The sequence below is a fragment of the Puma concolor genome, chromosome D3, assembly GCF_028749965.1.
Source record: "Puma concolor isolate L17-30 chromosome D3, mPumCon1.1.hap2, whole genome shotgun sequence".
Lineage (NCBI taxonomy): Eukaryota > Metazoa > Chordata > Mammalia > Carnivora > Felidae > Puma > Puma concolor.
This window is the reverse complement of record NC_141678.1, coordinates 77862545-77889882: the sequence shown is the minus strand read 5'-3', so window position 1 is coordinate 77889882 and position 27338 is coordinate 77862545. Positions and strand designations below refer to the sequence as shown.

The window sequence follows — 27338 nt, the reverse complement described above, 5'->3', positions numbered from 1 at the left end:
AGTGGGTGATAAAGCTTTTTCACTAACGATATAACAAGTTCCGATTTTCATATCCAAAGAGGTAGCTCAGGACTGTCCAGAGTGGCATCACCACCCACTCGGTGTGTTGGCCTACTCCATTCCTTGAGTTTGACCTCTGAGCCAAATGTGTGCGCTGGGAAAAGGCTGCCCCTGCATGAGGGAAAACAGTCCGGCCTAGGACACAGTCCCCGACCGGGCCCCATCAGGGTCTGCTCTGAACCAGTCAACTGGACAATCAACCTGCCAATCAAAGCTGGCAAATCCCTGCGCTTATAGAGACCAAAAAGCATCTCATTCACCTGTGCACCTGCAAAGCAACCACTTCTCCAAAACGCTCAGGTATATAAAATCTATCCCTCTGGACAACAGGTAAGGACCCAGGAACGTACACAGGGTATGCCAGAAACTCCTGTTTATTTTACTATTTTTTAAGTGTTATGGCCCAGTCGAGAAACTGCTATGTCGCAACAATGGAACAGCACTGAAAAGTGAAATCTATAACCTGCAGCACAGAAATGGAGCGTTAATGGCAAAATATGAAAAGCCGTAGAAAAGTTCCAGCATTATCCTTTTACCGTGCTTCGCACGTTAGAAATGAGGACTTACGAGCAGGTGTAAACTTTCCTGATGCCTTTGTGCTTGATCCGATTGTGACGGCACAGGCTGTGTGAGGAGCTGAAAGATTTGTCACACTGGCGGCAAGGGTGTTTTTTCATTTGCTTTGTTAGGAGAAAAGAGATAGAAAGTCACTTAAGAGAACAAAAACAGAACTGCTTTAAAAATTAAGAACTCTTTCGTAACAGTTGGCGTTACATAATCCTCACTGCTTCGCAATACAAAGACAAAACTAACAGATTCTTCTTAATACATAGTAAAAACGAAGGGCAGGGGTGGGGTAACCGTGAAGGGACTAATTTCTGGAGAATCGGAGAAACGTGATGAGAGCAAAATGTTAAAATATTTTTCTCAAAACACTTATGGTTTTGACTCAACACAAACCCCCAGATATCTGAAAACATAAAATTTCTTTGCAAAAGAGATACAGCTGTTATTTTTATTTTTTATTTATTTATTTTTTCAACGTTTTTATTTATTTATGGGACAGACAGAGACAGAGCATGAACGGGGGAGGGGCAGAGAGAGAGGGAGACACAGAATCGGAAACAGGCTCCAGGCTCCGAGCCGTCAGCCCAGAGCCTGACGCGGGGCTCGAACTCACGGACCGCGAGATCGTGACCTGGCTGAAGTCGGACGCCTAACCGACTGCGCCACCCAGGCGCCCCAAGCTGTTATTTTTAAATAGCAGATACAAGGGGCGCCTGGGTGTCTTAGCTGGTTGAGCGTCAGACTCTTAATTCTGGCTCGGATCATGTCAGTTGTGAGCTTGGGCCCCGCGCGCTGGGCATGGAGACTGCCAGAGACTCTCTCTCCCTCTGCCCCTCCCCTGGCTGTGATATAAACAAATAAACAAATAGCTAGCAGATACTATACAGAAACATAATTCTTCAGTGAACACCACATAAAACCATTACTTACTTTGGTACATCCAGAGAGAATGTTAACTTGTCCAATATGCCCTTTTAAATGAAATCTCAAGCTAATTTTAAGCATTTTGACTGTCCCCCCAATGATTAAGTAACTGTTCCTTACATAAGGGAAGAGTTTTCCAAAAGGCCCCTTGAATACTACCATTTGGTTATTTCAAGAACGCACAAGTTGGAAAGCACTTTATGTAGTCTGCCATTAGAATACACGGCCCGTGTCTATGAGGGTCGGGGGACAGTGACAGAGCAGGAGAAAGCTATCAAGAGATGAAAACCGAAGTTAAAAGTTTCCTAACTTGGCTACGACATGATTATGTGAATTCAACACGTTCTCACGTGGACCCTTGGAAGATGAGTGGCTTAACCTAAAAGCACGTTCTTTGGGTACAAGATGCACTGAAGTCTCGAATGAAACGGTGTCGTATCACAAGGAAATCCGATCAAGAAATAACTGCCAGCCTCATGAATAGAACAAAATTTGGCAAAATTAAAAATAGGGTTGAAGTAAAAACAAGTTCTCATGTGAAATAACATTACTATTTATGGCAAGAAGAAGAGATAAGCAAAGCAATTGTGGGCTAAGTGGTTAAAGAAAGGATACAATTTTTTTTTTTTTTTGGAAGTTTTATTTACTTATTTCTGAGAGAGAGACAGAGACAGCATGAGTGGGAGAGGGGCAGAGAGAGAGAATCCCAGGCAGGCTCCGTGCTGCCAGCACAGAGCCCGATGCAGGATGCGAACCCACGAAACCGTGAGATCATGACCTGAGCTGAAACCAAGAGTCGGACGCTTAATTGAGCCACCCAGGAGCCCGGAAAGAATAAATATTTTAAATAATTGTTTTTATATTAATCACTTGACAAATATGCCCCTTGTTCAAACTGGTAAGCAAATCTATTTAGGTGATTGGGTTTGGCTCTGGAGAACCAGAAATGGGTTGGCACCTTGTCTCTACCACTCATGCATCGAACCGTATGACCCTGGGAAAGTGTCTCCATAAACATCCAGTCCCCAAACTGTAGGGTGGGGATCACAACAGTGCCTTCCTCAGAGAGTGCTGGGGTAAGAAAGGGCTGGTGGTGAATTAGTCAGCACAGTGCTTGGGACACAGAGAAATCCTCAATAAATATTCTTTTCTGAATAACAATAAAATATCCAAATTCATTTTAAGAGAGCCGAAAATACTATCTTTTAAATAAAACACATCAGTCTGTTAAGTGTTTAAAAACCTAGGCAGAAGCAAAGGAGGACATTTCTTCTCCGTGCCAAAGCATTGCTTTTATCATTTTCCTGAGCATATAATCTGGGATATTATGAGAATAATGTCTGTGAGGGAGGGAGGGAGGGAGGGAAGGAGAGAGAGAGAGAGAGAGAGAACAGAGCAAATAACCAACTAATGCCTCTGAGCCACACTCTTCTCCCAAAGGTATTCCTTCATAAACATCTTGATCACATAACATAGACAATTCCCTAGAGTCTTGGATTAGCATTTATGAAACCAGAGAATAAGAGCTTTCTTTTTTGTTTGTTTTTGAGAGAGAGAGAGAGAGAGAGAGAGAGAGAGAGAGCATGATAGGAGGAGGGGCAGAGAGAGAGGGAGACACAGAATCTGAAGCAGGCTCCAGGCTCCGAGATGTCAGCACAGAGCCCAGCCTGGGGCTCGAACTTACAAACCACGAGATCAAGACCTGAGCCGAAGTCGGACGCTTAACCGACTGAGCCACCCAGGTACCCCAAGAGGTTTCTTTAGAATAAAAAGCTTTAAGAACAGTCACGGAAGGCCTACGTACATAAGTCTAATGTCCAATTCCTACTGAGTTTTATACGTAGAAGATGGACAATGTTAAGATCACCCAGAAGAGTCAAAACACAAGGCATTTTTCTAAAAGCGAGAAGGTTGTAGCAAATCATCATAAAACATGTAGAGAACGGACATATATCTTTCTAACTATATGACAAAGGCAAGAGGCTTCAGAGGAATGCAAACTGGGTTTTCCATTAAGATGAAGAATTTAAAATTCCATTTCTTGTTATGGTATCATCATGTTAATGTTAAATTAAAAAAATCTTTCTCAGATTTTATTTGTTTAAGTAATCTCTATACCCATTGTGGGGCTCAAACTCACAACCCCGAGATCAAGAGTCCCCATGCTCCAGTGACTGGGCCAGCCAGATGCCCCCAAATCAAAATTTTAATGGAGAAATATCAATAAAGAAATCCTCAGTAGGTAATAAATTAAATGAGCAGCTCAGCTGAATCAATAATTACTGTTTTCAAAAAGAACTGACAACGGGTGAGATATTCTTTTCCAGCGTCTTTATGAAAAAATGCAGAATCGAGCGGTGAAATCCCCAAACAATGGAGCAGGGTTTCAAAATCACTGGTGACAGGAAGATTACAGGTTTAAACACCAGCTTCCTGATCAAACCTGCCGTGTTCCCATTACCTAAGAAAACAAGTGACTCCCTTCTTTGTTCAGTTTTAAATACTAACTTATTTAAAGGGGCTTTACCTAATTTATTTTCGTAACTTTTATCTTCAGTGTTGTAATAGCTCCCACGGCCACTTTCTGACGCAGAAAGCAATTCTTACCAACCAAACAAAAATGGAAAAAACGGTATCGAAAAAGCGTCAAGTGCCATTGTCCTTCTGTTTGTCAAGGTCATTTACTTCCTCCTGGCCCCAGTGTGGCGCAAGCTGATACTGAAGGAACTTGGGCCTTGGCGTGGACTTTTTGTAGTTGGGTTTTCCCGCTCAATGAGGAGATATTTTGTTTTTAAAGAGAGCTCTTTAAAAAAATGGTGGACGAATAAGCTGGCAGGGTCTGAGTATTTTTGAAAACTTTAAATGTCCATGAAACAAATACCTGGGTGCATTTCCTACACTTTCTCCCTAATTTCCCATTTTTGCCTCTCTTACCTTCACATTCTTTAGGAAAGCAGTGGTTTCTCTTAGCAAATTCCTTTGCTCTGCGCGCCCTAGCCTTGGGCTCAAGGTCTGAGCTCTGGGATTTCCAAGGCCCCTGAAGGCCATTCTTTCTGGATGGCACTTGGTGAATGTGTTTTGGATCGCCATGGGCTCTCACAACCAGACACTGCCCATTCTGGTAACTAGTCCCTTCTTGTCTCTTGGCTTGAAGCCCTCTTTCTGTTTCAGGTGACCCTGAAGAAGTCAGAGGGAGAAAAGTCCCCACCTCAGACATTCCTGCCTCCATGAGGTTCTTTGCCTCCCACCAACATGTGAAGAGCTTCCTTAATTACCATCACACATCCAGAATCACCCACACATTTAGGATGAACAGGAGTGGTATTATTCCCAAGTAGTGCTGACACATACCCTTCAGCTCGATCGTAAACACTTTCTGTGAAAAAGGAAAAACCAACCACCTGTATAGACTTCAACCTGTGCCAACAGTGATCCCACAGGATATAACTCCTAAAACTCTGGACCTTTCCACTTGGGAATCTATTCTACAGATATACCCGCACACGGTATGGTCAGTCCTGTACAATGTGATAAACATGTATCGTGGGTCACAAATCACTACAATAAGCAAAATCATGCAACAAAGAACCACAGGGCTTCCAGCAAAAACGCAGTTAAGGGCCTAACACCCGAAAACTATTGGTGACGCACTTAACAGCAGGATCCTGTGCAACTGGGTGGGGGAGGGCTGTGGCTTGTTGGGATTCTGTGAAGTGGAGGAAGGAGGGTTACCTGAAATCTGAGGGTCGGAGGGAAGGTGTAACACCTGGGGTAGGCAGTGTGACTCAACGGGGAGGTGAAGTCGCTGACGACAGTCTGACGTGTGTGCGTGTGTGTTGTGGATTCCGACACAGGTCCATTCCACGATTTTCTGTGCTCACCGAGTGTCTCTCTCAGGGATGGGGTCACACGTGAGCGAGCTCAGAACCCACATCAAGCTCCGACCGTTCCCTGACAGATCAACCGCGTTAGAACAAATCTGTTTCCAACACGAGTGTTCTAGCAGAACTGACTGTATGTATAAGGTTATTCCGTGCAGCACTGCATATAATGAAAAAGATGGGAAGAATCCGGCCCCGTGAAGGGAGAATTGGCTAAATAAATTATATGTGCTCATAACGGAAGACCTTGAAACACTGATACTAAAGGAACTATTTACTACCTACTACGGGAAGGGACCAGTGCAGAAAATTATGATATCCACAAGCTGTGTTCTGCATTCGAAAGAAGTAAAAAGAGAACATATATGCATGTACGATGATCCTGGCATAAGAGAGACTTCAAGATCCATAATAACAAACTTAGTGGTGCTGGGTGGGCCAGGGTAGGAATGAGGCTTTTTGCTGTCTTCTTTCATACTATCTAGACTGTTGAACAATGTGAATATAGCCCACACCACCACCACCAACAAAATTTTCTTCTGTTGCCTCAAAAAAATTCCACAGCAGGTTTGCGGAGGTGTAATTTACAAAATGGAAAATTCACTCGTTTGCATGTATAGTTCTAGGAGTTTTGACAAATAGACACAGAGCGGTTCCATCACCTCTAAAATTCCCCTGTGCCCCTTTACAGCCAAGTTTTCTTCCTACATCCAGCTCTTGGCAACCACTGATCTGCTTTCTAGCCTCTGGTTTTGTGTTTTCCATTTGTCACATAAATGGAACCACATAGTACAGCATGTAGTTTCTGGAGTCTGGCTTCTTTCACTGGCACAGCACATGTGCCATTCATCCACGCTGTTGAGCGCATCGGCAACCCGTTCCTTTTCACTGCGGGACAGCATTCCACAGATTCTATGGATCGGCTCCGCTTCGTGAATCTGCGTCCCAGGTGAAGGACCTCTAGGCTGTTTCCAGCTTTTGGGAATTAGGAATTAAAGCCCCTACAAACACGCATGTACAGATTCTGGTTGAACGTATACTCTTATTTCTCTTGGGTGAAGGCTTAGGAATGAGATTACGGAGTCCTATCAACCCGCTTCCCAGAATGGCTGTGCTCTGCGTTTCCACCAGCAACAGAGCAGAGCTCCAGCTCTGTCCTGCCACCTTCCAGCAGTTGGGACTGTGATTTTATTGTAGCCATTCTACAGGGTGGTTCGAAGTATTTCATTGTGGTTTTAATTTGCAGTTCCCTAATGACTCATGGTGTTAAGGTAAAAGATTTTCAGTGGACAAAACACCTACATACACAGTAGACCTCTGCCTCTAAAGAAAAACCCGCACCTCTGTAAGTTTCTAGTTTTTAATTTCTATTTCAGGAGGAATTTCGGTGCCCCGTAAGCGCCCTGAAATTAGAAGCTATAAATCACTCATCTCTATATCCCTGCCATTCGGCATACAGAAAATAGTCAGTAAATATTTACTGTGTGGAGGAATAAAGGAAATAACCAAATACACAATTACCTACTGGAAAAATACGAGCAGGTACTACAGAGTAATCACAGCGTAGCAAATGTAGGATAACGTGCTGGACACAGGGCAAGCACTGCTTGCTTTTGGAAGATGGGCCAGACAGGAGCATGTTTAAATACTGATAAGAGGATCGGAAAAAACGCACCTATTGAGGACAGAGGCAAGACAGGAGTCAATGAGCTGGGAGAATCCAGACAGGAGGGGGTTTGCAGACAGGAGGAAGAGCACGTCTTCCTGTGTGACTGCAGATAAGGCGCCACCTTCGGGCAGGTGCCGTGCTTATTACGGTCAGGGGGGCGGGTGACGAAGACACAGGGGAAATTGACTGAGTCCCTGCCCAGCAGCTGCCATTTCGAAGTGAAGTATATACAGTGCATCTCGGTACCACAGCCTTCATTTTCCTTCTCTTACTGTTTCCGATTCTAAAAAATAACAAACACTTGCTACAAAATGAAAGAGAGAAAAGACTGCCTCTAATCTCACCAACTGCAGTAACCAGTGTCAATTTCTAAGCTATACATAGCCTTCCCATTTCTCTTCTGGATGCACGTTCACGTGTACTTGTAAGAATGAGTCTATACTATACATCTTGATTTGCAACTTGATTTATTTTCATATACAGCTACACGTTTTGATCTCTCTACAGTCTTCTTAACACAACATAGTATTCTATTGTATAAATGGGCCATAATGTATTTAACTATCTCTCATTAATGATTTAGGTTGTTTCAAATCTCCAGTAACTGCAGAAAAAAATTTCTGTAGTCAGGGGTGCCTGGGTGGCTCAGTCAGTTAAGCGTCCAACTTCAGCTCGGGTCATGATCTCACGGCCCATGAGTTCAAGCCCTACGTCGGGCTCTGTGCTCACAGCTCCGACCCTGGAATCTGCTTCGGATTCTGTGTCTCCCCCTCTCTGCCCCTTCCCTGCTTGCACTCTGTCTCAAAATAAACATTTAAAAAAATTGTTTTTTAAGTGTCTGTAGTCAACCAATTATTTCGGTGGTATGAACTTCCGAAAGTCTTCCTAGTTTAGAAGTTGTGAAAAATGTCAAGGCCCTTTGACACTTCTTGCCAAACTGTCCTCAAAAAGGACCCCATCGATGTCAGTCAGGGCTCACTCACCAAAAGCCTTACAGATCACCATTCAACTTTGCCAAAGTGGTAGGTAGAATATTATAACCGCACTTTATTTTTCCTCAATGCCTAGGGATGCTGGACATCTATCCATATGTTCCTGAGCCATTTACAGTGAACTGCCCCATCATATCCTTTCTACGGTTTTCTATGGAGTGAAGTCAGGAGAAGAATGGCAGGTGAGGAGGTCAGATCAAGACCACAGCCCTTGTGGACCACCACGGGGACTGTGTCATGCATGACACGTGAGCAGAAGACACCAATGGGTCATCCATGATGCCTGATGGGAAGACACTAATGGGTTTGAGCAGAGTAATAATATGATCAAGGTCACTCTAGCTGCCAAGTGTAGACGCAAAGAACCAGTGTGGAGGCGACAGACTTAAGTGTCATGGGTTTGGAAAGTAAAGGTGATGACAAATGACTGGATTTGGCATGTATCTCAAAGGTGGATCTGTGGATGGGCTGAATGTGGGTGGCAAAGGAGAGAAAAGAAGGGGCTCATATCACTCGAAATTCGTTGGCAGGGCACTTGGTAGAACAGTTTTACCAGTTTCTGAATGGGAAAGTAGGAGAGAAGCAGGTTTGAGGAGAGGAATCAAGAATTATATTTTGAATACATTACATTCGAGAAGCCCACTGGAGATCTGAGTAGACATACTAAGTGGTTAGATTCAAGTGTGCAACTCGGAGGAGAGGTCCAGGCCAAAGATACAATTCTGCGAGTCGGTAGGTTCAGATGGCATTTAAAGTCCCAGGCCTAGGGGGCACCTGGGTGGCTCAGTTGGTTAAGTGTCCGACTTCGGCCCAGGTCATGATCTCACGGTTCGTGAGTCTGAGCTCCACATCGGGCTCTGTACTGATGGCTCGGAGCCTGGAGCCTGCTTCGGATTCTGTGCCTCCCTCTCTCTCTCTGACCCTCCCCCGTTCATGCTCTGTCTCAAAAATAAATAAACATTTAAAAAAATTTTTGAAAGAAAGAAAGAAAGAAAGAAAGAAGGAAGGAAGGAAAGAAAGAAAGAAAGAAAGAAAGAAAGAAAGAAAGAAAGAAAGAAAGAAAGAAGGAAAGAAAGAAAGAAAGAAAGAAAGAAAGAAAGAAAGAAAGAAAGAAAGAAAGGAAGGAAGTCAGTCCCAGGCCTGGATGAGAAGTTTCTGGGAATAAAGGGCACATCAACATTTCTAGTCTGGAAGGAGAAGAAAAGACCGAGAAGAGCTATCAATGAAGCAGGAAGGAGGAGAACCAAGAGGCCTAGTAAAGCATTTCCAGGAGAACCTAGCGACAACCGCTTCAGACAGGTCAAGTGACATCACTGATAAAGCCAAGACCCCGGGTGCGGGTCCCTCGCCACGCGGTTTCTGTGGAGTGGGAACATGGAGTGGCATGGAGAACACAGCGATGGAAAGTGACCTCAGGGACGTTTGCCATAAAGGGAAACAGAGGAAAAAAGGCAGTAGGCAAGTGGGTCAGGAAGGCTGTTCTGTCAGGACAAGAGGCCCCATGGCAAGCTTTAGGATTCTGAGAACGATCCGGGAAAAGCTGAAGACCCAGGTAGGAGCAGACACGTGTGCTTGTGACGTCCTCCAGGGGCCAGAAAGGGGGCTGGATGGAGCGCACAGACAGAGGGATGGGCCTTCCGGGGACATAAGTCACCTTCTGTAACAGGAGAGGGCACGGTATGCACGTTCAGAGGCAAAGGGGTTTTCACTGCCTGTCTCTCCTTACGTGTAACACAAAACCCAAACTTCTTGGCTTTTAAGACGGTCCATCCACAATCCAACCCTCAACCCACCATTCTGACCACGTCTCCTAGGACATCATAAATGTTGCAAAGCCACCCAAATTCACATCTTCTGAAGACAGTGACACGTTCCCCGCCACGCCCCTTGCCCTTCAGAAATAGCCTTCCCTCTCCCGGAGGCCCATTCAAGCCCTTTGGCCCCCTCAGCCGGCTCACCTCTCGGCCCCTTGGTGGACTTCCTGACCTCTCCAGCCACAAGCCTCTCCTTCCCTCGCCCACATCCCACACAGCTACCAGAGCAAACCACTGGAGACACATGCTTCCACATGTCGCTTCCCTGCCTAAAACCCATCTGGGGTTCTCGACACCTTCAAGGGCTAAGGTCTTTGGACTTGCCTACCTCACCAACCCCCTCCCTCCACTACTAGCTGGCGGTCACTTAGAAGGTCACACTGCTTTGTGCACACCCGCACTCTGCTTTGCTGCTCGTACACTGGGTGAATTCCCCCCGTGCATCCTCCAAAAACCTACTTAGGTAGTATTTCTGCTGTGAAGCCTTCCCTGGCATTTGCAAACCCTGCCATTCCCCCCAAGACACAGTGATGCTCACATCGCTGCTTCCTTGGGCCTTAGGTGCTCCTCCTTCTTCTCTTCCACGTATCACATGCAACTTTAATTTTTAACTTCACTCTGTCCTCCTCCGACCTCTTTCAAGGCTGGGCCGTACCTTCTCTCTCTTCCCCTATTCACAGAGCCTGGACCCAAGCACTGCGCCGAAATCGGAACTGGAAGCACCCTTCACGTAGTTTTAATTACATACCACCTTGTGATTCCTCTAAGACCCATACTAGCTGCAGCGTTTAAGATATTTATGCATTTGGGGCGCCTGGGTGGCTCCGTCGGCTAAGCATCCAACTTGAGCTCAGGTCATGATCCCATGGGCTGTGGGTTCGAGCCCCGTGTTGGGCTCTGTGTGGACAGCTCAGAGCCTGGAGCCCGCTTCGGATTCTGTGTCTCCCTCTCTGCCCTTCCCCTGCTCATGCTCTCAAAAATAAACATTAAAAAATTAAAATATTTTTGCTTTCTTTTTCTACCCAACTGGAAGCATCTCCAGGGCAAGAATTATATCATTTGTTCTCGACCATAGCAAATGTTGTGCAACTTGGTAAATGTTCATAGAATTAAAAAGTGGTATACACAGAAGAACAAATATGATTAAAAGTTAAACATCCTCGGGGCGCCTGGGTGGCGCAGTCGGTTAAGCGTCCGACTTCAGCCAGGTCACGATCTCGCGGTCCGGGAGTTCGAGCCCCGCGTCGGGCTCTGGGCTGATGGCTCAGAGCCTGGAGCCTGTTTCCGATTCTGTGTCTCCCTCTCTCTCTGCCCCTCCCCCGTTCATGCTCTGTCTCTCTGTGTCCCAAAAATAAAAATAAACGTTGGAAAAAAAAAAAAAAAAAAAAAGTTAAACATCCTCGGGGCGCCTGGGTGGCTCAGTCGGTTAAGCGTCCGACTTCAGCTCAGGTCACGATCTCGCGGTCCGTGAGTTCGAGCCCCGCATCGGTCTCTGGGCTGATGGCTCGGAGCCTGGAGCCTGCTTCTGATTCTGTGTCTCCCTCTCTCTCTGCCCCTCCCCTGTTCATGCTCTGTCTCTCTCTGTCTCAAAAATAAATAAAAAAAAAAGTTAAAAAAAAATTAAAAAAAAAAAGTTAAACATCCTCAAACTATGAATGAATGACCTGTTCTAAACAGTTTCAGAATTGACATTACTCCTGTAATGTGCCAAGTGCCCAGACAAACCAAAGACTCGAAAATGAGAAATAAACAGGAAAGACTGATAACCTGAACAGGTTAAAAAAAAAAAAATCTATAGTCGAATAGGTCTCCTATAAAATAAGTTAGCTGTTCTACAGAATAGAAAGGTACTAAGATTACATATAAGTTATAACCCAATCAAGTTGCCCTTTTTTTTCCTTTTTTTGTAAAGTAGGCTCCACACTCAGCACAGAGCCCCAAGCGGGGCTCAAATTCACGACCATGAGATCGAGACCCGAGCTGAGATCAAGAGTCAGACGCTTAACTGACTGAGCCACCCAGGTGCCCCTACAGTTGCTTTTAAAAAAAGAAATCCACTGAAGAAATATGTAACATCATCAGCATATGTATTAAATAAATAAAGGTATAATCTTCACTCAGAGAAGTCTTAAAACTTTTCACGAGGACGTATTAAAAAAAGTAAACAATCGTGTTTCGTATGTATTTTATCTTCTTCATCTGTTCACGTTAGCTCCAGATATCGTATGTACCCACCAAACTGGGCGTTCCCATTCTGTTTGCATGAATATCACCCACAGTTATAGAGGGTCAGTCATAAGAAGCAAACCCGCTTACCCAAGCCACCCCCACGCTCTCCTAGAAAATGGTCTTTTACACAGGCAAGTAGCCTTCCCCCAAAGTGTGGAATACTGTGGGTCATAAATTCTATACGTCCTTACTGAGAATTTCATATCTAGGACACAAGGGAGATCCTCTGGTCTCACTACATGGAAGAAAATACAAATAAATGGGTAGGTAGATGAGCACAGCATAGGAAACTCAGACCACATGTCTGAAAATATCAAGAAAAACAATTTCTGACTACTAAACCATCCAAGTTTCTACAAATTGGAATGGAGTGGCTTTGGGGAAATATTTAAACACAGAGTACAAATTTAGACCAGAGGTTGGCAGACTTTCTGTAAAGGGCCAGACAGTAAATATTTTAAGCTTCGCAGGCCGTAAAGTCTGTCGCAGCTACTGAACTGTGCTTTGGAGTTCAAAAGCAGCCACGAGGGTACATTAATGAGTGGGTGTGGCTGTGTTTCAATAAATTATTTACAAAAACAGGTGGCCAGCCTGTGAACCCCAGTTTGCCAACCCTGATTTAGCCCCCTGTCTCACACGCTTAAAGAAAACAGAGGCAAGTCAATAACTGAGAACCAAACCTATTTAACACAGCAGGTAATCAATCTGGAAAAAAAACAAGCAGTAACTACAAAGTAAGGAGAAGGGTTTGTTTTTCACAGGACATGCTGGGAACACGTCCCGAGAGCCACCAGTATCACGGAACCGCGTCTCGATGATTGAGGTTACAGCTTTGAAATGAATAGTGTTTCCCAAGGACAAGTACGTGCTAGTTGCCATGTTTGCTTAAAACGACAACAAACAAAGCCGGTCTTCTAACTTTCTCGTCCTGAGACGAACCGGTTCGCTGAGGACGTTGTACGACTGAAAAAGTTAAGACACAGAACTGTAATCAAGGCCGATGAAGGAAAGGCCAAACCCGGAGCAGACGAGGAACGTGTCCCCACCGCGGTTTCTGTGCCCGGAGCCATGTCAGGTGTTCAGGCAGCGGGAAAGGGAGCGCTGAACAAAAGGCCGATCCTGCGACAAGGCCTCCACCCTCGTGGCAACTGCTGGGGTGTCGCGGGGTGACCATGGGCACGCGTCAGCCCCGGACGTCCGTATCTGCCTCCGCTGGCTGGTGGCGACACCCCGCAGAGCTCTGCTTACAGACCCGAAATGGACCCCGTGCCTCTTCCCTTTCACTGGACTCGGGCTCCCATCCTCCTACACCCACGTCCTTAAAGGTCCTCACGCAAGAAATCCTTACTCTCTGTCACACTGAGAAAAACAGCACTGACAGGTGCTGTCAGCTGTTCACTGCCACATTTCACTGACCCCCGAAGACGTTTGGGGATCAAAGACCCGAGTACGAAAAAAAAAAATCTTTGCGGCCAGTTTCTCTGGGGTCTGGTCCGGCTTCGCTCCCCTTCTTCTACTTACAAGGGTCTTTTGTCCCATCTTCTAAGCCTCTTCGGGTCCTAAAATGCATGCTTATGGATGGGTGACACATTATCCCTCTGTTATTTCTCTTCTCAGAGAATCCAGTCCTCAAGAGGGGATCACGGGAAAGAATATGTAGAATGTAATCTTTAGTACAGCCTTTTTGTCCTTTTTAATTAAAGAGCCATCTAGGGGCGCCTGGGTGGCCCAGACGGTTAAGCATCCGACTCTTGATTTCGGTTCAGATCGAGCCCCGCGTCAGGCTCTCGCTGACAGCGTGGAGCCTGTTCGGGATTCTTTCTCTTTCTCTCTCTGCCTCTCCTTTGCGCTCAAAATAAATAAACATTTTTCTTAGAGCAATCTAAATAGATGAAAGGTCACTGTGAAAAATCTTTTCCCCCCACAATCACTATTTTATGACACTACGGATATTACTACAGCATAAAGAAATGTAAATTATACTGTCTGAAGACTTCTGTAAAATCCTTCTAGGATTATTTATTTCCACAAATCAAAAGGCAAAAGGAACCAGGCATTCCTTTTCAAGATAATCACTGTTTTTTATCAGATGATCCGTCAGAAATCTGGAAACAAGTTGAAACAGTAAGCAAGTGAGCACAGAGATCAACAAAGCTACCATTAAAACTGCCTGATGACAGGTTATTTTCTCCCTGGTTTCAGTTACCTTCCAGGGCTATTGTACGGTTCCTCATCAAGTCAATTATGGCTGGAATGGCTTTTTGTTTCCCCTGCCACCCCCACTGATGGCACGTGAAATTATTTCCTGGTGGCTCCGGGATCCGAGGTGGTATCGGCTTATACACAGAATCATGTGCTTAATCCTTTAAAAAAAAAATCCAAAAACCTGGTCTGCCAGTTGGATTTAGGGATGTATTTTCCTGAAGAAAGTTACAAAAAGATGTTGCCTTTCTGGACAGGTACATCAAAGTCTCCCCACATAATTTAGCGGAACCACAATACTGTACCAATATTCTAGAGCCTAACGGCCATGGTCAGCACTGATCCGATAAAGAGACCTAACCCCAGGGCAGATCTGGGCACCTCAAGTCATGAAAGAAGCGACTCTCCTTCCCCAAGAAGGGACTGAGCTCTGACAGATAACAGGAAGAGGGGTTTGGGGGGCACATCAGTTTGGGGCAGTAGAAGCAGACAGAATGAAAACTGCTCCTCGGTGGCAGACAAGGGAAGTTAAGTCCCTGGCTGCAGGCGATGTTCCTCAGAAGAAACTTTCTTGAGCCGGCAAGGCCTGGTAACATTCACCCAGAGGAGACGGGCCCAAGCCTCATTACGTCTCCCGTCTGGTAACAGCACCAGCCCAACACCAAGGGAGCCTGTACCTCCCGCGCCTCGAGAGATAAACAGGAAAAGCCCGAGGAGGAAGTGTCTTCTTCAGACTCCAAAATAACAGCAGCCCTGGTGGGCAATGCACCACAAACGGCCGAGTGTCCGTAAACATCTGAGTCACCGTGGTGCCGGCCAGCACCCAGCTTTGACCGGTCGCCGTTCGCACGCCTTGCTGCGACTTTTAGAAGAGCACCGCACGGGCCGCACTTGAGGTGCAAAGACGCAGTTTGGTACCTGCAGCGCCCGTGCTTTAAGTGATTTTCCAACGCCTATTTAGTGAGCCCACGCCCACCCATTCCCTTTGGGCCGGTCATTCCGGCCAGAGGCTTCCATCCGCCAGGCGGCACCGCAAAACGAAAGGTGCAATCTCTGGTCGTCAAACGGAGTGAGGGTAACCGGCCACGCTGAAGGCCGAAACGACCGGCACGCCACGGGAGGCTGCGGCGCACTTTCAGTCTCTCCGCGATACCGACCGGGCTCCTACTTTCACTCGCCGGGATTCTCCCTGCCCTTGAGGACACTGCCGTGTGTTGAAGGCGGAAAAAACAGAGGAATCCCCGAAGGTATTATGCCCGGGGCGGTCCCAGGTGCCTGGAACACAGGGGAAGGAGGGATGGCGGGCGCAGGCCACTTCTGCTGCATCCGAACAGGAGCTAACCAGGCAATGAGAGGTTTCCCGGCAGAGAGAACCAGGAGGCAGAGGCGAGGAAGGAAACGGTGTGTGGCCGGAACCACACGAGGGGGTGGGTATGGAGCAGGCCGAGGCGAGGTGGCCAAGGGCTTCGCGGACTCCACCTTCCACACACAGGGAGGCCCACCCAGGACAGACGGACTCGTACTCCCCCGAGATCACCGCGGCGGCTGCGTGGGCATCTGCCCTAAAGCTCCATCATCTGCCGGTGGGTCTCGTCTCCTGGGCTCTGATCACAGGGCAACTGGTCCTGTCAGGGATGCCCCGCCAGGACCCCCAGCAGCTCTGGCTCTGGGGGAGCTCTAAATCCTAACAGACTTTCAGAGGCAAGCCCAGTGGTCTAGTTACTGGGACTTAAGACATTTACACATCTGCCTCCTACTGTGTGCTACTAATTTTATTGTACACCCCTCGATTTGGGGTCTTACACTTAATATCCAATGGAATGTATAACAACATGCCCCGTCACACAGTGTAATCAGAAAACATGCACACCGTGACAATACAAGAAATTAACACAGGGGCGCCTGGGAGGCTCAGTCAGTTAAGCCTCGGGCTCTTGATTTTGGCTCAGGTCAGGATCTCACAGGTTCGTGAGTTCAAGCCTCACATCGGCTCTGTGCTCACGGTGCAGAGCCTGCTTGGGATTCTGTCGCCCCCTCTCTCTGCCCGTCATCCACTTGTGTGCACTCGCTCGCTCCCAAAATAAATAAAAATAAAAAATAGAAAAAAGAAATTAATAGAGAAGGCCAGGTTTTTCTTTAGACTATATAACTAGGCATATACCAATGAAGTATTTGCAGCCTTCAACCCTGTCTGAAGAAACACCTCCAGTGAGTTTACAGAAAATGCCTTCCAAAATGGCTGCAACAGACATCGACCAGATAGAAACATTTCACACCTAAAAGCAAATCTTCCCAAGAATCTGAAAAAAAATAAAATAAAAATCTCTTCTGGCCAAAAACAAAATTTGGAATAATATATTTTTATTTGAGTCACATTTTGCAAATAACATTAATCTTTCTTAAACACGTTTTATTTTTCTTCATTTCCTGTCCCTTATGGAACAGCTAGTAAGTTTCACACGTCAAAATTAGTTGCCCACTTGTCATTCATCTTCGAAATCAGAGTGCCAAATCTCCTAGTTCCTTCTCTGCATTTTTGATTTGACTTCCATTCGGTGAACCAAGGTCAATACCCACGTTAAGTGGGTGCGATGAACACACCCCAGGACACCACCTCGTTCATCAGACACTGTACAGGTGTGATGAACATCACTGGGTAATTCCCTCCCCTCCAGGGCACACAGGAGAACACACTCCTCAGCCTGCTACAACTGGGTCTGGTCACGCGACTCATCGTGGCCAATGATGTGATGTGCGTCACACCCAGAATAAGGGTGTGTAAAGACCAGATGAGATACTCCAGCCTTCCCCCTCAACCCCTTGCAGTGACACCTATGCTGAAAGAAACTTCCTCGATCACGGAGTCATCGGTGGAAGGACAGCTGCCCCACAGAAGTGCCTGAACCCACAGCAAGCTCTGCGTGTGCAAAAAATACATTTCTATTGTATAAATCAATGGGCTTTACGGGATTTTACTGCCACACAGGGTAAACCAGGGGTTCTCAAAGGGCAGACTTGTAAGAAATACAAATTATCGGGTTCCATCCCAAACCTACTGAGTCAGAAACTTGCTGGGGGTGCAGCCCAGCAATCAGCCTTTGACCAAGCCCTCCAGGTGATTGTGAGGCACACTCAAGTGTTGAGAACGACTAACTAGAATCTGGTGCCAAATCAAAGGGCATTCGCTGCCTTGAGATGAATGCTTTATCTCTGCAGCTGCAAAGAGGGGTGGACTGTACTAAGACAGTCAAAGCCAGAATGACTGCTCATCTATGGCAGTTAAACCCTCCCTCCTGTGCCACATAGTATTTGGATCGTTTAAACCTAAATAAACATTTACTTATTAAGATGCACCTTGTGGGGCTCCTGGGTGACTCAGTCGGTTAAGCGTCTGACTCTTGGTCTGACCTCTTCGGCTCAGGTCATATTCCCGTGGCTTCGTGGGTTCAAGCCCCACGTCGGGCTCTGTGCTAGCTGTGCAGAGCCTGCTTGGGAGTCTCTGTCTCTCTGCCCTTCCCCACATGCGTCGCCTCTCTTTTTACTTATTTATCTATAAATAAATAAAACTTCAAAAAAAAAAAAGATTTACCTGGCAAAATCCCTCCCAGATTCTTGCCCTACAGTCAAAGTCACTGATCGGAATGCCGGGCAAAATCTGATCCGAAAATGGAGCTTTCTCCCAACACAGCAGTGAGCCTAGAGTCGGCTATAAATTCAATAGTTCATCCAGGCCCTTTTGTGCTATTTTACACAAAACAGTAGTAAGCGAGAGACTCTCAAAAGCTGCACTGAGACCCAGTTAGCCTCTCTCTGGCATTCGTTTACCTACCACCAAGTACCCTGGGAACAAAAGGAAATAAGATTTACCTGGAATCACCTGTCCTTAGTCTTTGTCAAATTCTTTTTCCTCGTGCTCCGAACCCAGCTACTCGACAATGTGGTCTCTGAAATGCTGGGGTTCGGTAAGGCAGAATGAACTTATCTGCCTGCAATTTTTCAGAATCAGCCCAACTTTCTCCTTTTACACAAGCACACCCCATTTTCCATGATTAAAATGTATATACCTATATTACCGCCTGCAAGTTCCTTCAGCTCCACGTAAAGGGGGAAAAGTGCATTTATTTACACTAGCGAGGGCCTTGCTCTCTCTCCCGGGCATCCACTTCTCCCTCAATGACACTAGTTCCATTTTCCCTAAAGAAGCAAAATAGGAACAAAGTATTTTTGCCTTCTCTTGGCCAACTGTAAACAGAATCTTCCAGAAAACAATGGGCTGGTCTGTACTGCCCTTTTCCTTCACGTTCTAGAAAAGGTCTTAAATATTCCCTCCAACAACTGCATATATTTTACAAGCTGTGGCTTGCTGTAATTCCAAGAGCATCTGATAAGAATCCATGAACTGCCAAATACATTATTAGCTCACACTCAGTAAGTGAGAAGTCACTCTGAAGGTTCCTGCTTTTTTCCACCTATACCGTTTTCCCAATTATAGTTTCCCATGCTAAGTGATCAAATACATATAGGCAGTCTCTTGAAAATCTATGCTTCTCATTCTCAATAAAAGAAACCAGTCTCCTTGGAGAAATAAATGGTTGGCTGCAGGGCTGGAGTGGGGAAATCACAAGATGGTTCACAAATACATGGACGGAAGAAAGTAAGGAAGCCTCAAAAATGGGGGGTGTGTAGAAACGACACAGGAGCCAACTCTTGAACTAGAATCTGGTGCCAAATCAAAGGGCATTCGCTGCCTTGAGATGAATGCTTGATCTCTGCAGCTGCAAAGAGGGGTGGACTGTACTAAGACAGTCAAAGCCAGAATGACTGCTCATCTATGACAGTAACTTAGCTCCTCCTCCCAATTCTAGACACAGAACTGAAACTGGACCACATCTACACCTTCAAAGAATCTCAAAGAGTCTTGGAAGGTAAATTTCAATGGCATCCGAGTTCCATCATTCAGTAAATGCTCCTCTGTTTATGCTCTATTTAAAAAGTTCCATAATGATTCCTCAACATACAGGGGTACCTGGCAGCAAATGAGAAAATGGCTAGGATTATCACAGATCACTTTGTAGTTTTCAAGATTTGCACACATACAGACACCTTTTACTTTTTTATTTACTGTCAGGTTACATAAGTGCAGAATGCATGGTCTGTGAGAATGTTGCTGGCTGTTACCTCATTGAGGGGATCCTAATTTGAGGTTCCTAGAAGCCCCCTAAAAGTGACCAAGAAAGAATGTAAGTAGCTGAGCCTCTAAAGTTGTACATAAAATTCTGTGTATTTGTACATTTATCTGGGAAAGGGCTCAACGCTGAGATGAGATCATCAGGTTAATAATACGTCTCATTTTCCTGTTTTTGTATTTGAGAGTACGGACATAGGAAAGATGAAGGGATTTCTGTGGTCAGAAACTATTTAAAGCTCAAACCTAGACTTGACTAACACAAAAGCCCTTTCCAAATGGGCAGGCGATGATCTGAGAACTTCTCTAATCGGTAACTCCAAAGACAACACGCAAGGCACAGCATCACAAACCACAGATTCTACAATAATAAACCGATTTAGAACTTGTCCTCAAAGAGCTTATGATTTAAAAGGACAGCTAAAACCTGCCCATAGCAAGACACTAACATCAACTTTAGAAAGTGATTAATTTTATACTAGTCCCTCTGTACGGAATTTCTGTTAACAGTCGTTTCCAAATGTGGCTGCTTTAACTATTCGTTTTTAAATAACTAAAATAAAGATCTGGCAAATTGTTTTTAAATTCTTACATCTAAGTTTTTAATGGGCTCTCTGCCCCAAGTTTTTTTTTTTAATTATTTGACTTCATATCAGATTATAACAACTTACTAAAAAATACATTAAAAAAAGCACAAAACGTGGATACTGGGTTAATATTAGTAAAAAAAAAAAAAATATATATATATATATATGTATATGCATTAAAGAAATAAACTAGCTACTAACTAAGCAGTACAGCTGGAAACATGTTTTTGAATCTTGAAGACAAAGCTACTGAATTTCTTTGTTTTGGCATGGAACTCCGTACAAAATATTTTTTAGTAAAAATTTTTTGGATGGGAATTGAGAAGAGGAGAAAAAAAAAAGGAAACAATTATTGAAACCAAAAAAGGCCATCTTAAAAGAGGAAGCCGTGAATTATCTTGACATAAATTTTTAATCTCTGCCACACAGGCTTACTCCTAACTCAAAATCTTCTCTCCAAAATAATCATCGTACTAATAGCAATAAAATTCCAGCAAATTGCTGTATTGTGGTTGGCAGAATGTGTTTATGTTATTCTCAAAAGGACTCTGTCCACGCATATATTTATTTTTAAAGGCATGATTACAGTATTAACGTCAAGTATTCCTTCACGGTTCACTGGTTCAGAACATGTACCTGGTGTCATAACGTGGTATTTCACTGGGGAATCCAGTAAAATCAGATCTTTCCAATAACTTCTCGCCTGATTGAAGTAAAACAGTATGCTCTCCTGGGACAGTTGGCCAGACACAACTGTCAAATCCCTTATAACTTCATGTTTATATCTCACCTTAAGTCCAGAAGGATTGGAGGCTGCTTTTCGCCTCACGTGCAGTTCCCACTAGATAGCTATAAAACAGGACCCTCTGAGGTCACTAAAGTATGCAACACTCCCATTTTAAAGAAGGGTTAGGTGTCCTTCAAGTCAGTTACTCGTACTTGATCCATTTATTTGAGAAATATTTATTGGCTGCCTATGAGCTAGGAACAGAAGCCCCAAAGGCTTTTTGGACGGGAACTGAAGAGAGGAAGAAGCACAAAGCATCTACTGTGACGTAAGAGGCAGCCTTCGCAGAGTGGTAAGAGATACGGTAAGGGAAACTCAGGCTGCCACGGAAACCTGCAGGAAGAAAGAAGCAAGGAAGGCTTTCCAGACGGGGTGAGGTCTGAAGCTGAGACCCGAAGGACTAAGAGAAGTTTGCCACTAGAAGGGTGCACTCCTTCAATTAAGACCACCACCAAAAAGCCCCAGAGACGAATGGGCAAACAGTGTTTAAAGGCAGGGGGGCAGCCACGCTTGTCTAACGTGCCCCATGTGAGACGCAGCCGGAGGAAGGGGCATCAGAGGACACGAGGGAGCCACCGGACGACTGAGGGCAGTGGGGATGCGACACTGCACGATCGGAAAGCCCTCTCTGGCTACAGTGAGAATAATCATCAGGCAACAATGAGGGTGGCCTGAACAAAGATAAACGGGTAGACCGGAAGGGATGAAACGCATGGATGGATGAGGGAGGCGGCCGGGGAGAAGGAAGGAACCACCAAGTCAGGTCAGACAACAAGCTTCTGGTGGTAAAGGCTGGGGGGGGGGGGGGGGGGGCGGGTGTTGGAAGCAGCTTGGGTTCCAAGCTGGACAGGCTAAGAGTTGCTGGGAATTATCCAAGAGGCTGAAACATTCGATAAGCGGCTGGATTTGGGGACTGGAATGCAGCAAGGAACCACGGCTGGAGATGGAGATTTGGAAGCTATGTACACATACACATATATGAGAAGTGAAGCCACGAGACTAACTGAAATCTCCCAGAGACAGTGGAATGTTTCCAGGACAGAAACCCGATGGGTGTTCTAGCAACCGGGAGAAAACCCAGGAGGGAGAGCAGTGTTCAAATCTTAGGGTAGAAAATGCTTTTAAAAAGCCCTGCCAATTGTGTGAATTATGGGGGGGAGGGGGCCTGCCAATTGAGGAAAAGACTGACAAATGTCGAACTTCGACAGTTAAGGAGGTGGGTTTTGTGACAAGGTGGAGCTGAACAATCCAAGGTGGCCGAGGAGGAGGAACCAGGAGTGGAAAAGGGCAGCCAGAAAGGAGCCTGCTTGACCATCAGAAGGGAAGAGACACAAAAGACAGAGGGCAGGGGATCGGAGGCTTGCAGTTTAAATGGAGAGAGGTGACGCAAGGGTTCGGACAGGAGGCAAGAAGAACAGGAACAGAGACGAGAAGCCTGTAGGCGGGCTGTCGGGAGGTGCAGGGATCTGGTCTGGTTCAGAATGGCAGAAGGCATGCACAGATTGCTGACACATGGTCCGCACTCTGTACATTTTACCGGTTTGTGAAGACATGTCGTTCCTTTCCCTTCCCCACCTCCTCGCAGGTCTCTCCAGGCGTGTGAGCGGCACTGAAAATGGGACCTGATCTCAAGTGCCACATTCCAAGAGGCAGGCTCTCAACTTCCTCAAAGCTAATCCTAAAACCTACTAAGCCCAACGCTTCCTCGGGACGAACGGCTGCCGCTAACGGAAGGTACCCACGCCATGCCCGGCACATCGGCACGCACAGCCAGCTCAGGGCGGTGTCTTATGCTACTGTCCTAGGGCAAACAGTTCGAGTTAGTGTTAAATTTCATCATCCCACCACATCTTTCTCGGAGCTGTCTCCTCATCTTTTATTCTAGACCCAATGACTGTCGGATGTGCAAAATAAAGGTAGTTTAAAAAAAAAAAAAAGAAAAAAGAAGGAATTTGGAAATGTTCCAAGATGGTTACAGAAATCTCAGATGTGTAACAAATGAAAGCTCTGGGCTCCTTAGATCGAGGTCTGCTCCTGTTTTGGCATTTGTAAAGTCCGGTTTGGATGCCAAGAAAAAAAGACGTTTCCTAGAATCACCACAACGGGCGTGGAAAGGTAACTACAGGTAGTGTATTTATACAGTAGATTAACCAAGTACTGCCCCTTAAGAACTACTCAGTATTTGCAATGAATATTGTTATGACCCTCAAGTTGAGATGATTATATAAGCAACGTGTTACTAAAGCCATATATATTCTGTAAGTAGTTTTTCCATGAAGAGACACCGAATTAAGTGTAGTCAGACCAAACAGCATCTTTTTGCAGTGTGATCAATGCTCAGAGACAAGTTCGTACCATTTGGAGACAGCAGTGAGATAAAACATGTCAACCACATGCGCTGCTCAAATAAAACAGTATAAATGAGACAACAAAGTCATTGTCAAAACACTTAATTTAACAAACTTTTCAAGGATCTAGTATATACTAATTACCAACCAACTCCTATGTACTTTTTACACAGGCTCCCCAAGGAGAACTATTTGGTTTTATTGCCTTAAGTTAAAGCAGTGGAGATGGTTTTTTTAAAAGTATACTGTATCTGAACCCAATGGTGGATCATAGTGTCACGAAGAGAAACCAGCCCCCATTAGGTGCCTTGGGATTTGATACAAAAAGAATACAGCACCTATTCTTATCTAAAAATTCAACCGGGGTCTAATCAAATTTCTAAGAATTATGGGATAAAGAGAAGCAAATTAAGCAACGTCAAAAGGAAGCAATTACCCAAATCCAGAAACGGGGGTGACATATAAAGGACGTATAGTCCAATTTTTTAAACAAATCAATAGCACATTAATAAAATTGAGGGAGAACTACTACAGAGTAAGAGATTTAAGTTACACAAAAACCAAGTGCAATGCACACTCCTAGAACAATCCAACGTAGAAACCACCAGAAAAACATTACAAAATAATCTTGCTAGATTTATTAGGTCTAACAACGGGCATTTAAAAAATGCTTAGTAGTTGGAGACGTGTACTTACTATTTTAAACAGAATATAAATATTGCAACTCAGGGGCGCTTGGGTGGCTCAGTCGGTTAAGCGACCGACTTCGGCTCAGGTCATGATCTCGTGGTCCGTGAGTTCGAGCCCTGCGTCGGGCTCTGTGCTGACAGCTCAGAGCCTGGAGCCTGCTTCAGACCCTGTGTCTCCCTCTCTCTGACCCTCCCCCGTTCATGCTCTGTCTCTCTCTGTCTCAAAAATAAATAAACGTTTAAAAAAATAAATAAATATTGCAACTCAGATTTTTCATTGATTTTGAGGTATAAAGCCTCTCCTGTAGAATTTAAGGAAGGATGAGGTACCTCTTTCTCACTACCAAACTCTGCAAAGAATCACATTACGTCATACAAACACTCCTAACGGGGGCATCTGGGTCACTCCCGTTGATTAACCGACTCTTGGTTTCGGCTCCCGTTCATGATCTCATGGTTCGTGGGTTCCAGCCCCACATCGGGCTCTGCGTTAAAAGCGCGGAGCCTGCTTGGGATTTCTCTCCCCACCCCGCCCCCCGCCCCTCCTTGGCTTGCTCTCTCTCTCTCAAAAAATAAACATTAAAAAAGAAAACAAAACAAAGAACTCCTAACAGTTTTCAAAACATCGCTTTCTTTCTCTCCTCCTTTCTTCCTGGTTTGTTAATTCCTGGCAGAGCTGAGCTCCCAGGTGATGGGGGTCTGCCAGGCCTGTGCCCTTCCTCGCACTAACGGGGTGACCTCCGCTCTTACCTTCCCGTGCTCCTTTCTCACGTGGGAAATGTAAACATCTCTCTGCGTGAACAGGCGGCCACACTCCCAACACGTCCACCCGGGACTGGCCACCTTCTTGGGTTCCATGGATTTTTTCACAGGTGATGGAGACTTCTTTTCCAATTTCTCTTTCCCGTTCGTGGCTCTGGTATCCTCTTTGTTTTGATTTGCTGAATTTTGAGTTGCAGGCTTAATGCTCAAAGGCAAGTTTATACCCAAGTTTGGAGGCCCTTCAATACTTTTCAATGTTCCATGCATAGACTATGTTACAAAAAGAAAAGAAATATCTATCACAAATCGTTACCACTGAGAGAAAGCACGTGTGGACTATCTTAACACATTATAGATATTCCAATATGACGTTATATTCATTCAGAAACATTTCTTAATACAGGAAGAAGAAAACCGAAGTGAAATTCACACTTGAAAAGAGACAAAGGGGAATTAACTTTTATGGCTGCTCTAAGCGATGCATTTTTAGTTTCAAATAACTTCTGAAAGCCTGTGCCATTTTTAAATTCTTAAAAAAAAAAAAAAAAAGCCTTCTGTATTGAGTCCAAATTATTCCTGGCTGCCTATCCTCCCCCAGGGAACCCGTGAGTCCTGTGCAACACGCTCTATCTGGGGAAGAACATCTTACTTTCACATCTATCCAGAAACGCGTGAAAAGGCTGACACCAGGGCAGGTATTCAAGACCCCCAGCCGATCACCTTTAACAAGACCCTGAGACCAGAACAAAGCCTTCTCCCTCCCTTTCGTACCTTCTGCATTCTTGGAACACTTGGAAGAGTTTGGGTTTTTGTTGGGGAGTTTCGGGGGTCATTTCAATCTCCCTACAGCCTACTCCGGTCTCTCTCTTCTTACCGATACCACCCAGGCTTGTGAACTGTCTACAGCAGATGCCGATACTCAAAAAGCCTCTTACAATTGCTTAGAGTGTTTATTATCGTTCACGTAACAGCCACGACAGCTATCTGAACTTACACTCGCAGGATTCCAATTTCTAATGGGGTAAAATTAGTGCCATCTGGGTCTAAAGATCAGCTTGCTTTGGTTTTTGTTTTGTGTTCTAGAAGCAGAGTTCCCCCTCACCAAACCCTCCCTGCCCCCCTCCAAAAAAGGAGGGTAATCAGTCTGTGCCTCAATGATGTAGGTAGGATTTATCTTTTGAACAGGGCCTTCTCACGTAGCCAGCATTCAGGCTTGTAGCTACTAGCCTCAGAGTCCTGAACCTGTAGAACCTACAGAAGGACACAACGTGACACACGTTTCCGAATGAGCCCGGGGTCTCCTACGTCCCATGGACTCACACTGAATAGATCTCGGCTCCACAGTCTTTCTTGAGTGTTCAAGTAAGAAGGTGTTGCCTCAGCATGCTCTCCATCATAATTTCTCAGGAAAGCCTGCCTCTAAGCAGTGCCAAGAATTCACAGACCTTCGTCAGTACTGTCTTACCCCAGAAGGAAAAAGAGGGTCTGTCATCATGTCATGAGCAGGGGCCACACCGGTCTACCCAGAGGACACTTAAACTGGTCTCTCAAAAGGGCCTGGGAGGAATGTCTGATGTCCTTTGGCAAGAGAAAATCTGGGGCGAGACGTGATCTCTTGGTGGCCAAAAGGCTGTGCACTGGCCTTTTTCAAAACAGAAGCCAGGTTTTTCATTTTTAACCATTTAAACCCCAGAGAAAGCAAACCTCAAAATTTTCTAGCAAATTTTTCATACGTTTCTAGGCAAATACATTTTTGACAAATGAAAGTTGAGGAGAGGGTGATGTATTAAAATATTCTTCTGAAAAAAAATAAACAAAAAATAAAATAAAATAAAATAAAACAAAACAAAACATTCTTCTGTAAGCTGACCTTGCAGGGCTACAGAAATTACAGAAAAGCAGCCAAAAGTTCGGCTGTGCAATGAAATGTGTGCTAAAATGGAAATTTCTAATTCACTCATTTCATTTTCACATCACAAGTAAAAATAACATTGTTTGGTAAAAACAAGTATCTTTTTTTAATAAAAGAAATACAACTTAATTGTTAGAACTGACCTTTCCTTAGGTCCTGTAACCACATATAACTTGAATGATTGTAACTTAGAATTTGCTTTAAATGTAAATGCCAACAAGTCTACACATGGGATCCTATGCAGTGAATAAATCTATGCTTTGGCAGAAGAAATGATACAAATTGGGGGTGCCTGGGTGGCTCAGTCGATTGGGCGTCCAACTCTGGCTCAGGTCATGATCTTGCGGTTCATGAGTTCAAGCCCCACATGGGGCTCTGTGCTGACAGCTTGGAGCCTGGAGCCTGCTTCAAGTTCTGTGTCTCCTTCCCTCCCCTGCCACCTCTGTTTCTCCCTTGCTGGCACTCTGTCTCTCTGTCTCTCTCTCTCTCAAAAATAAAGATTAACAAAAATATTAAAAAAAAAAAAAAAAAAAGAAATGATACCAGTTGGATTAAATTAGGCAAATAAAGATCTACCTTTACATGAACATGTATGTGGGGAAACACTGTTCCTCTCCTTTCTCTGAATTCTTTCAGTTTCAGTTTCAGTGAAAAACTGAACAGCACAGCTAGTGATACAAATAAAGTCACAAGAACTGGTGTAGATCTTAAAAATAAAACACAAAAATAG

At 45.0% G+C, this 27338-nt stretch overlaps 1 protein-coding gene across 9 annotated transcripts in view; it reads right to left on the bottom strand.

Annotated features, from left to right (window-relative positions):
* Nucleotides 1–27338, bottom strand: part of ZNF532 (zinc finger protein 532) — a 110095-nt gene that overhangs the window by 5347 nt on the left and 77410 nt on the right. For 8 of the 9 annotated variants that reach the window (XM_086683118.1, XM_086683120.1, XM_086683121.1 and 5 more), the window contains 2 exons: nucleotides 24685–24966; nucleotides 628–740 (listed from right to left, as the gene is read on the bottom strand). In XM_086683118.1, the coding sequence (XP_086539244.1) occupies nucleotides 628–740; nucleotides 24685–24966 (395 nt within the window). The remainder of the gene's footprint in view (nucleotides 1–627; nucleotides 741–24684; nucleotides 24967–27338) is intronic. The other variant, XM_025931314.2, reaches the window with a different exon arrangement.